Source organism: Euprymna scolopes, chromosome 2 (assembly GCF_053919585.1).
Source record: "Euprymna scolopes isolate OS-2025 chromosome 2, ASM5391958v1, whole genome shotgun sequence".
NCBI classification, from domain to species: Eukaryota; Metazoa; Mollusca; class Cephalopoda; order Sepiida; family Sepiolidae; genus Euprymna; species Euprymna scolopes.
In genome coordinates, this window is record NC_136483.1 from 160,244,251 (window position 1) to 160,257,700 (window position 13,450).

Sequence of the window (13,450 nt, forward strand, 5' to 3'; positions counted from 1 at the left end):
TATTATGGACACATTTTATTATGTATGCATTCTATTATGGACACATTCTATTACTGGCGCATTCTGTTACGGACGCATTCTATTACAGACACATTCTATTACAGACACATTCTATTATATATGCATTTTATTACGGACACATTCTATTACGGACACATTCTATTATAGGCGCATTTTATTACGGACATATATATCTGATACACCTTTGTTTCATCTCTACTTTGCTTGCAGACACAGCTGTTTTTATTCTTTTGTAGACACAATCATATTACAGACACATTCTCTTAAAGACGCATCTTTATTTCATATCTGTTTCCATTACAGACACAGCTTTGCTCATCGATATCAGTGGAGAAGATGAGTTTGGACTGTGCGTTTATGTGAAAGCAGACATTGACGCCTACCAAAAGCAGATTGAAGCTGAAGCGAAGATCTACTGCATGCCATCCTCTCGACCTGGTGAGTCAGATTTAATCTTTGTTGCATCAAACATCAGATGTTTCCATTCTATCTGCTCATTTAGTGATGGAAATGCTATTTCAAACTGAAACATAGCAAACTGACTGCAATATCCTCTCACAGAGACGTAATGATGAATGTAAAGAATCTGAGATAACATTTTCAAAGTGATTTAATCTCTTTTATTATTTGAGATTAAATTCTATGTAGGCCTTTTGTTATTTATGGTCTGTGTCTCCAAGCATTATCCACTGACTGATTTCCATTATATTTTCTTGTTTGCTGGCTTTTGAAAGCTGAAGGAGGAAGGGGGGGGGGGGTAAATTGGCTTAATGAATTCTTTTGTAGCCTATGGAATCAGTTATGCAGAATTCAATTCTATCATATCTAGTATGATTATTTATCAAATACTTTATAATAAAGACCTGTATTATTCCTTTCTTCAATCTGATATTGTTTTAACTTTTAACAACCTACACTCAACGGTACAGATAACTTGAATAAATATTGTTTTTGTTTTATGAAAATAGCTGTGTTTTCCTTCCATTTGATGTCTGTGTTACCATAAAATAAAAAAAAGAAACAGTCTACTTAATGGCAGCTATTCTAAATACATAGCCGCGAGCCACCATTCAGTAGTCTGTTTTATTTGTTTATATCAAACGTTCATAGAAAACGTTTTAAGTGTAATGTAGACAGTTTCAAATCAATAGAAATGATTTCACATTAAGAAAAATTAAATTAAACAAGAAAACGTTTTTTTTTTTTGGTGGGGGGGGGGATAAAATTATTTGAAGGTTTTTCATGAAAATATCTATTTTTACTTGATATTTAATTTTATCAATAAAAAAAAAAATAGAAAATTTTAGTAAATGCTAATTTGATAATCTTACATTAAAAATTTTTTATAGGATTAAAAAAAAATATAACCGTTTGATAAAAATGAAACAGTCTACTTGATGGAAGGTTATGATTATGAATTTAAGATAGTCACCATTAAATACATTGTTTCACTTTTACTAAATCCAATGTGTGTTTATTTGTATACTAGCAGGGAGACCCTACGTTGCCCGGGATTGAATAATGATCAACGAATATTTCACATTCCTATATTTTTATTGTCAGCGAAATCCGTGAAATCACTCAGGAGGAAGATTCACATGCCTCCATGCAGTAACTTAGTTCAAAATATGTGTTATTCTACATTGCACTCCATAGAACCTACTGTTTCTTTTATAAAATTGTTTTATATAAACTTCTTTCTAGTTAACAAAAAACAAAAAAAAAACATTAAGAAATTTACATGCATGGTTTGAAACTACAGACCATGTCATGGAAAAAAAACAAAAGTCTTTCAAGTCTTGTAAAATTCTTTGCAGTTAACGAAAAAAAATTAAGAAATTTATATGCGGAGTTTGAATCTACAGACCACGTCATGAAAAAACAAAACAAAAATCACGCTATCAACTTACCCACAGTAGAATTTTCACGGCGCATTGTTCTATCATTGTTGCTAAGCGATGATATGGAAAAAAATGGCTTTACTGATGATAGATAAATTAAAATAACGAGTAAATACAATCTAATATAAAATTATAACCACTGTTGTGTACTCCTTTTAAGAATATACTAGTGTTGGGACGCTTAATTGGAATCAGTAAAAGTGGAACTTTTAGGGGTGTCGGAATCAGAAAAATTTGTGTCTATTTTTCGATGCCAAAAATAATTCCTTTAATTATATTTTTTTATGATTTTTAACACAAAATCTTTCACGGCTGATGATAATAATGAAATAATAAATATTTATTGATTTTAAACTACCAGGAAAACTAAAATCTATAGATGCCCCCCTCATACGTGTGTTTTTATTTTTGAGAAAACATGTGCACATTTAACATTTTTACAGTAATCAGGAAAAAACAACTCTATCGTTAAATATTTAGAGAATCAGGATAAGTAATTATATTGGAATCAGGAATTTAGTACAGAATTGTAATTGTATCAAAATCAGGAAAAATATTGGAATCATCTCATCTCTAGAATGTACCATTCTCCTGAAAGGCATTAAGAGAATAGGTTCACCCTGTCTACAAAGGCAGGAAATTATGGTATCTTTTATTAAATTGTTAGATGGAAGTATAGAATATTAAAATCCCCTACCTCACCCCATTTAGAATGGCTTTCTAAATAATGAAGTTATTATTTCTGCACACTCTGTAAACTGCAGAAGTAACTGATAATTGTGTATTTGAGGATTGTCAAAAACCACATGACAATGTAAATGATAAAATGGGGGTTATAAATGTTGAAGAAAGTGAAGGATATCAAATGGGTATCCAAAGTAAAAACGGAAAGAAAAAAAATGTAAGAGAACGGAATATTCAGCAGTTAACAAGTGCTAACTTAACATGAACGGAATTTTGCAAATGAAAAATCAAAGAAAAAATGATTATATAACAAAACATTTATATAACTATTAGCAGGGTTATTCAGCGTTGCCCAGGATTGAATGACGATAAATGAATATTTCACATTCCTATATTTTTATTGTCATCGAAATCCATGAAATCGCCCGGGAGAAAGCTTCACATGCCTCCATGCATTAACTTATTCAAAATATATGTTATTCTACATTGCACTCTAGAGAACCTACTGTTTCTTTTATAAAATTATTTTATATAAACTTCTTTCCAGTTAACAAAAAAAGAACATTAAGAAATTTATGTGTGGGGTTTGAATTAACAGACCACGTTGTGCAAGAAAAAAAAAAGTCTTATAAAATTCATTGCGATTAATAAAAAAAAATTAGGAAATTTACATGCAGGGTTTGAACCTACAGACCATGTCATGCAAAAAAAAAAAAAAAAAACATGCTATCAACTTACCCACAGTAGAATTTTCACTGCCCATTGTTCTATCATTGTTACTAAGTGACGACATGGAAAAAATGGCTTTACCGATGATAAATAAATTAAAATAACGGTTTTGATTATTGATAATTATCGGGGGTATTCTGAGACAAAACTTAACTAAGATCACTCCCAGACTTATACACTAAAGTTCTGTAAATTTTTAAGAAAATTTGTTAGCTGTTTTGGAGTCTATAAGGAACAAACTCTCTCACACACAGAGACACAAAGTTGCATTTATATAATTGTAGAGATTTTTGTTATAAATAAACATAATATGTAATACAAAAGTTAGGGTGTGAAAAAAACACTGTCAAACTGTTTAGGAAAAGGGAGAAAGCAAATAGAAGATCCCCCTTCCTCACTTGTTTGAAATGAATTTGGGAAAAAATCCTTTGCTCTAGTTCCATAATGAGATGTTTTTATTTGTCCTCTTTTTTTTTTAATACTAATTGATACATTTATTTATTTTTTTAACTTTCCAGTTTGAGACGTTTGCTTTCTTCTTTTTATTAATTCATTTATTGAGACTTTATTTTATATGAATATTAGTGTAAACACAAGTGAAGCATTTTTTATTTTTTGATATATATACATGAACTAAATATGTATATATGTGTAGGTATAAAATAATTGTTAATATTTATTTAGGAGAAACAACACAAATATTATGTATATAGAGTGGTTTAAATTGATTACTTTTCTGAATTGTAGATTTGGCAACTACAGAGTGCCTTCATTAGATTTCCCCACTTTATTTGTACAGGCATTTAAAATTGTCACAGATTCTTGAAAATTCAGTATGCTATGAGGTGACTGATCAATTTTCATGATTTCAGGTTCAAATGAATAGCTACAGCAGGAATTGGAATACATCCTACTAAAGCCTGATTGTCAAAGCTAATGAATTTCAAAAAATGTAATCTAAATGTGAGGACTTTAGAAGAACGATATGCAATAAAATTCTGTTTTAAACTTGGAAACATGCGACAGAAGCATATGGAAGGCTTCAGACAGGTTTTGGGCTGTCTTGCATGAATCAGTTTTTGAGTAGCATAAGAGATTCAAGGAAGCCAGAGAGTCTGTGGTCTGTAAGGGATGATGAGAGGTATGGGAGGGGTAAAAAAGTCAAAACACCAGAGTTGATTGGCCAAATAAAGAATTTCATGCATTAGGATTGTCGTGTCTATAGAGACAATAAGAGCACAGTTTAATGTCAGTGTAAGACAATTATTTGTGAAAAACTGAAGATATAGAAGATTTGTTTAAAGTTTGTCCCAAGGGTGCTCCATCCTTGTCACAGATTATTTGATGAGGATTAAGACAGTTCCTCACCCTCACGCTAGTCCAGACCTAGTTTGGTAAGTCATCATGTGATTTCAGCAGGATGGAGCCATATGTCACCACAGGACACAATACAATCAATTTCCTGAGAGGAACATTTGATGAGCAAATAATTTCACAAAATGGACCAGTCTACTGACCACCTCATTCATGCAAATTAACTCCATAAAATTATTTTCTCTGTGGATATGTAATTTTCCGCATCTATGTTGATAAACAGATACAATAGACCACTTGGAAGACAACATTTGATGCATTATTGCCCAAATACACCCTAATTTACCGCTTAAAGTTTGTGAAAATCTGACCTCTAGATTTTATGCCATATGCCTAAAATTGTATCTAAATTATAACTGCCAAAAATTTCATCTTTCGAATAAACCACATATGTAGACAATAAAAATATTTTTTTGTGATTTATTTTATTTTAAAGTTTGCCAGCTCTAAAAAAACACCCTTTATTTATATATATATATATATGTGTGTATATATATATGTGTGTGTATATATATGTGTGTGTATATATATATATATATATGTATATATATATATATATATATATATATATAATATGTGTATATATATATAATATGTGTATATATATATATATATATATATATATATATATATATATATATATATATATATATAATTCCATATCTTCAGTTTTTCACAAATGGTAGTAGTAACTAAATGAATAATAGAATCAGAGAAAGAAAGAAGATAAACAACACAGCACTAGTTGAATGGATTAGGGAACTCCATAGAAATAAAACTGAATATAAATTAAAATGGTTGATAGTAGGGAGAGCTAGTAAGTATAAACCAAGTAAATCGAAAAGATGTAACCTTTGTTTCCTTGAATCATATCACATATTAACATCTAAGGAAGATTTATTGAATAAGCACCAAGATATTGTACAGGATTGCTTGCATAAGAATAAATTCCTATTATCTCACATTAGACCAGACTAAATAAAAAGAATAATAAAAATAGAAGATATATAAATGAATAAATAAATAAATATACATAAGGGTAGGGGGATAAAAGAGGAGATCAGAATATAACATGCTTAATATAGAAAATATAAATCAAATATAAATTATGGGGAAACCTACTCTTGAAATATCAACAAACTAAAGCAGAAGCAAATGATAAGACATACCAAACATATAAGGTTAGATTTAACAATTTTAGTAACAATTAAGGAGGAGATGATGAACTCATAAATAGAAACAATAAAGCACTGACAACAATAGATTTCCTAAATCTATATAGCTTAGAAATGCAACATAAATATTACAATTAGATAACTAGCAAGTAAGATAGATACAAGAATAGATCATATAAAGAAAGGAAATTTTTGCTAGATACTCTAGAAAAGTAATGAGAAAAAAATATAAAAATATAGTAACATAGAAAACATTCCATAAATTAGCTAGCAAATGTTAATATATGAGAAATAAGTAAAAGGGAAATAACTAAGCAAAAGATATATTCTAAAAAGTAAATTAGAGTGATCTCCCCTGGGTTAAAAACTAACGTATATAGAACAAAATGGAATGTTGACTCGGAAGCAGATAAACAATGAAAGTTTAAATACATTCCAAAGATATTGTAGTTTTAATACAGAGCATAATAATATACAATAAGAAATAAAAGGAGAAAATAAATTTCAAGAGGTAAATTAAATAAGACAAATAAAAGGAATTATTAAAAATAGGAAAATACGGCTGTTGACAGACAAACTATTTGAAAATACATTCTAATGATATTGTAGTTTAATAAAAAACAGAATAATTCAAATTGAAAACAATACATAATAATTAATAAATGGAGAAAATAAATTTAAGGAGGTAAATTAAAAGGAATAATTCTAAAAACAAAAGTATGGCTGAATGGAAAAATAAATAAATGAATACATAAAAAATGAGAATTACACTCTCGACGTCGGAGGTATGTCTGATTATTTGTGACATATAAAAATTGTGTTTGAACATGTTTTTTCACCATAGAATTGTCTGAAGAGTTTGTCACATTCAAAAGTAGAATTGTAACATATTTTTACTGTTTGTTGAAGATTGCTAATGAAACAGATCTGTAACATATACTATTATGAGAAAATAAAATTGTGAATTGAACTTTAAAAATGTATATATACATATACTATGATATATTTTTAAAGTTCAATTCACAATGAATATGATTGAGCATCAGACAAATGTAGTATATTTGGTATAGTACTATTTATGATATTATTATCTATCCTGCTATAATTGGAATATTTTCAAGAAACCATACAAGTGTGTATATATATATATATATATATATATATATATATATATATATATATATATATAGTCTTGGAAGTTTTTTAACCTTTAAAACTATACAAAAAAAAATTATTTTTTATCATTCGTTAGAAAACTATTTAGGCAGTAGGTCATTTAATAACCTGCAATCACTGCATCAACTTGCTCTTTCGAATTCACTATAGTACTAATGTAATTTAAGGGATCATCAGTTGTTTACCATGAAACACTGTTTCAGTGATTTAAAAACAAAACAGTATATTAAATCATAGCTCCCCAGCAGAGTTGATCAAACACCACCTCCCTTAATCTTAAGAAGAAGACATGTTACAAATATTAGATCTAGTTTCCTATTCTTAATTAATTTAGCTAACCTATTCATATTATAAAAATGAATTTCTTACCTGTGAGATTCATTTGTTTCCAAATATACAGTGACACCAAAAAGAAAGTCTGCACTTGTCATTTTTTCCAAAACTGCAAATTTAAGCTAAACAACCTATACCTCATTTGATTCGCCTTTTATTCCTCTATAATTTTATATGTTCATATTTGACTTTTAATTGAAGTATCCTAGTGTTCACGTCAATTTAAAAAAAATAGTTAAAAACCAGCTTAAAATATCCACCTTTTAGGCAACAAAACATCTCTAATTGTAATTGTTGTTGTTCCAGGTTAATGTAACATTTATTCCATATGCCTCGATTTTCTCTGAGTGATCATCAAGAGCTCATTTCTGGTTTATCCAATCGATAAATCAGCTGGAGATTCAAATGTGATCAGAAAATGGTACAAATGGCTGTACAAAAGCACCAGAACACCGGCAATGATCATGATGCCCCTAAATTTGTTTGTCCTATTACAGGTAAGACAATGCTATCAAGATCTGCAGCCCCAGAAACAGATTTGAAAGAGCTCCTCAAATCCAACAACAGTGTAATCTTGTTAAAAAGTGCTCTCTTTCTACAGTTAAGAACAAATTGAAAGAATTTAATTTGCGAGGCTGTGTTGCAAGACGCAAACCAATGATTTCTGTAAAGCGCCGTCTGGACTTTGTCAGATGCAATGAAGATCATGACTCCTCATATTGGTCGAAAGTGATTTTTAATGATGAAGGCACGTTACATAGGCAAGGCAATGATAGTAGGCAGTACGTCCATCGAAGGAAGGACAAAGAATTGAATCTTAGGTGCACAGTTTCAATGTTGCAAGGTGATGGAGGTTCAGTTTTGGTGTGGGGTGTTATTAGTGCCAATGGTCCAGGGACTATAATTCACTTGCAAGGTCGAATTAATTCGACCAAGTACATTAATATGTTGATTGAACATTTTCTACCTTAATTTGGCTGGAATTTGGATGATAATCCCATCTTCATGCAGGATAATGCTTCCATTCACGCATTTAGCAATATCAAGAGGTTTCTGGAAGAGCATAATATTCTGTGTTTGGATTACCCCGTACAATCATATAGAAAACGTATGGCATTACATCAAACAACATAAGATTTCAAATTTGGAAGAATTTTAAACAAAAATTAAAGAGAAGTGGAATGCCCTTTCACCAGAGTATTGTCACAGACTAATTCAAGGCATGCCCAAAAGATTGCATAAGTGCTATGCTACTAAATATTAACTAGTTCATTGTGTTCCTGTTGTATTTGTGTTGCATTAATGTTAAGTTACATTTAAATAACACTTTTCCATCGTGCGGATTTTTGTTTTGCCTTCTCAATTTGAAGTTAATTTTTTTTAAATTGACATGAACGCTAGAATACTTTAATTAAAAGTCAAATATGAACAGGTAAAATTATAGAAGAAGTATAAGGCAAATCAAATGAGTTATAGGTTGTTTAAACAGTTACATTCAATTTAGCTTAAATTTGTAGTTTTTTAAAAAATCACATTCTCATGAAAATGAAATGAGGAATATTCTATGTAGCTTTCATATATATTTTCATAACTTACTATATATATATATATATATATATAACTACTTCATTTATTCACATAAATTTAATATACGAAAGTATAGATTTATATATATATATATATATATATAGTGTTATAATGGAATAATTCCAGAGGAAATCCGGGTATGAGAGCTCAATGTGGTAAACAGAGCAATAACATAAAAATATAACACGGAAATTACATAATTGTTGATGCAATAATTTATTTCAACCTTATGGTATTTTCAAGCATCTAAACCAGACAATTACATCAAAAGTATCAAAGAGTATCAAAAATGTAATTGTCTGGTTTAGATGCCTGAAAATACTATAAGGTTGAAATAAATTATTGCATCGACAATTATGTAATTTCCGTGTTATATTTTTATATTATATATATATATATATATATATATATATATATATATATATATACTACCAAAAGTACCCGTCATTGACTGGGGTCAAAAACAGCCTACAGAAAATGGATTCTGATTTATGAAAGTATCATAGGTTATGAAACACACGCAGACGTTCAGCTTTATATTATAGATATAGATATATAAGCCTGGCAAATTCTCATGAAAATGAAATGAGGAATATTCTATGTAGCTTTCATATATATTTTCATAACTTACTATATATATATATATATATATATATATATATATATATATATATATATAACTACTTCATTTATTCACATAAATTTAATATACGAAAGTATAGATTTATGCGTAAACTTTAAGTATTTACTTCAAAAGTGCTCAATACGTAGGTAGAGCTAGTTAGTAATCGCCATATATATTTTATAAATTACTATATATATATATATATATATATATATATATATATATATTACCAGTATTCAAATGTTATTAAGATTATGTCTATAAGTTAGCATGTAATTCTCACTGCTTCTTCTTTCAACATCTGATCTAAATGTGTGCTATTGATGCATAACTTAATTGTTTCTAGCTTAAGCTGCCCAGGTCGCTAACACTCAGCATCTTTAATTTTCTTTTTTTTTTTCTTTTTCTTTTCTTTTTCTTTTCTTTCTTTTTTTTCACTTTAGTTTCCATTGTAATTTATTTCCATTGTTTTTTTTTTTTTTTTTTCTTTAATCTTGTTTATCCATTATTACTTAAAATCATAATTATCAGCCATGGGAGTTCTCATACAAGCTTAAAGTAAAAAAAGATTCAAAGAATTGAAATAATCTTTATTCCTCGATTGCTTGCAAACAGATTTTTCTACAACCAAGATTGCACATATTTTAGATTATTACACAGATTATGGATTTTAATTTGAGTTTACTTGCCTACAATATAATTCTGGATTTGTCTACTATTATCATTTCGCCTTGATAATATTAAACCTCTTCATATCTTTTCATCTGTTTTTTTAATCCTTAACTTTTAATTTATCCTTTTATTTTTTAATTCTTTTCCCCTCATATGAACTGTTTGTACAAAACTTTTTTTTTTGTATTTATGACTATTTTTCATGTAATGCTGTTTCAATTAATGCCAGTACCAGCAAATTTATAGCTTCAGTATAATATTTATTTGCTAATATCTTTGATGAGAAGAACATATTTTTTTAAAACTCTCCGGATTAACAAAATTTCAATATATTTTATTTTGTTATCCTGCCGAACAATAAATTCATGTAAAATATAATTTACAGTCTTAAATTTTTATTCTTTATATGTATATAAATAATGATTAATATTTATTAAAAAAAAAAAAAATGTATCTATCTATCTATCTATCTATCTATATATATATATATATATATATATATATATATATATATATATATATATGACAATACAGCTAAACAGTACGGTATGTGGATAACTATAATGCTCCCTATCTTGGGTTGAGCATATTGGGAAGTGATGTACAAACTGCCATTAGCGTATTAAGCAATACTCTTTGTGTAAACAAATTGAGCTTAGGCGTTTGGACAATGTCAAAACATTGTTAATTTGCTACCCGGCATAACGGTAGCCAAATAGCAAAAAGGTAAGAAGCTTCGACTGTTGTTTGAGTGGGCGAGCTTCGATCCTGACTTGAGGTAGTTGCTTGTCTTGCCGCATTGATGAGCTGTGATACAGCAAAACAGTACTATATGTAGATGACTATATATATATGTGTGTGTGTGTGTATACATATAAAGATAATTGTTAATATTTATTTCGAAATATTGTGTGTGTACACACACACATATATATATATACATTATTATTATTAAAGTAAGTAAATTCGACGGTTCTTTTCTTAAAGCCGTTTTCCTATATAGTTTAATCTCACAGAATGATGCTAAAATTAACCTTACTTCTGGGATTGAGTTATTGTACTTGCAGACAAAGTTTGTTTTAATTGTCCTAATTAGCCATAATTTAGAAATAACTGGATAAATCGCTTAGCTACGTATTACTTTTCTCCCTGACCGCTTACTCTTTATTGATTCAACCACTTTCTATTTTTTAAATGTCTCTATTTGCATTTAGAACAAGAATAGATCTCTTTTCTCAAAATGACCATCTATTTTACATATGTGTGTTATCCACATCGAAACCATCTAAGTCAGATGGCAAAATAACACTGCAACAAATTTCAGATTAAAAAGAAGTACATGCCACATAAAACCTATTTTGGTTTAAGAAAAGTATCCTGATACTAAATCTGACTTTTATTTATTGAGATAAATATATGTTATTATCATTGGTTATGAATGAAAAACACAGAATTGTCATTTTAGACATGTTTCTTAATCCTCCTGTGTTGAGTGTCATCATCCTTTTTTGTATAGCAAGTACGTTCCAAATGGAACTTCAAGTTGATCCGAGCAACAATGGGTACCTATGCTAGCAGATATACACACATACACATATATATATATATATATATATATATATATATTACACTATATGTATTATTTATATACATTATACATTTAATATTGAATATATAGTTTTAGATTTGTCCTATTAATCTATTTTGATTAATTCAATGTGACTTAAAGCCATCAAGATGGCGGATAATTGCCTTCTTTAATTGTCTAAATATTTTATTTTGATGACCACTCTGTTTTATTGCTAAGGCTGAAACTGGAGCATAAAATTTAATTTTCTTAAAGTAATACAAACTATTCCCAGAAACACTGAAAAAATGCTCTCTTAAAAAAATATATATACAGGGCAGGTACTATTTTTATGCATTGTGCAATAGATACAAAAGAAGGAGTTTCTTTTCTCGAACATTTTATAGATAAATAGTCCATCCTCAATTTTCCTAATACATATGAGGCGCTAAATGTCATAACTTTGTAAGTGCCATCGCTGCAAAATATCAAGCTAGTACATCATTTTATTCCCCATAGCCTCCTCTAACACGTACAAGAGTAGTTATGGTTGAGTTCAGACCAGGACATGGGTAGAAATCTACTAATGCACAGTATACCCACCAAACTAAATTTTTACAGCGTTCTTCTCCATTTTTTTTTTTTGCTTAGCGAGTTATGACATTCAGCACCTCATATTTTCTTTTTGTTTGTATCACTTAATGAGTTATGACATTCAGCACCTCATATTTTCTTTTTGTTTGTAGCACTTAATGAGTTATGACATTCAGTATGTCATATTTTCTTTTTGTTTGTATCACTTAATGAGTTATGACATTCAGCACCTCATATTTTCTTTTTGTTTGTAGCACTTAATGAGTTATGACATTCAGCACCTCATATTTTTTTTTTGTTTGTAGCACTTAATGAGTTATGACATTCAGTATGTCATATTTTCTTTTTGTTTGTATCACTTAATGAGTTATGACATTCAGCACCTCATATTTTCTTTTTGTTTGTATCACTTAATGAGTTATGACATTCAGCACCTCATATTTTCTTTTTGTTTGTAGCACTTAATGAGTTATGACATTCAGTATGTCATATTTTCTTTTTGTTTGTATCACTTAATGAGTTATGACATTCAGCACCTCATATTTTCTTTTTGTTTGTAGCACTTAATGAGTTATGACATTCAGCACCTCATATTTTCTTTTTGTTTGTATCACTTAATGAGTTATGACATTCAGCACCTCATATTTTTTTTTGTAGCACTTAATGAGTTATGACATTCAGCACCTCATATTTGGTTAAAAATCATTTTACAAACTGTTTCTTTTTTACTTTTATTGTTTTCTAACAAATGACTTTGTTTTGTAGTTAAGAATATGCAGAATTCAATCAGAATCGTGTATTGTTTTTCCTCCAACTCCTCCTTCTCGTCATCATCATCATCATCATCATCATCATCGATTTAATGTCTTTTTTACCTACTGGCATGTGTTGCACAGCTTTTAGAAATTAACTTTCAAACTAAATCTCTAGTCAGGTTTTTACTTTAATTTTCTTTGGAAGTTATTTCAGTGGTTGTCCAGAATTTACCTAACATTAAAAAAAACAAAAAATA

The 13,450-nt window shown here is 28.9% G+C and overlaps 1 protein-coding gene across 1 annotated transcript in view; it reads left to right on the plus strand.

The window, feature by feature from the left end:
* Positions 1 to 13,450, plus strand: part of LOC145297853 (coiled-coil and C2 domain-containing protein 2A-like) — a 220,229-nt gene that overhangs the window by 39,315 nt on the left and 167,464 nt on the right. The window contains exon 10 of the mRNA XM_080144180.1: positions 325 to 459. Coding sequence (XP_080000306.1) covers positions 325 to 459 — 135 coding nt within the window. The remainder of the gene's footprint in view (positions 1 to 324; positions 460 to 13,450) is intronic.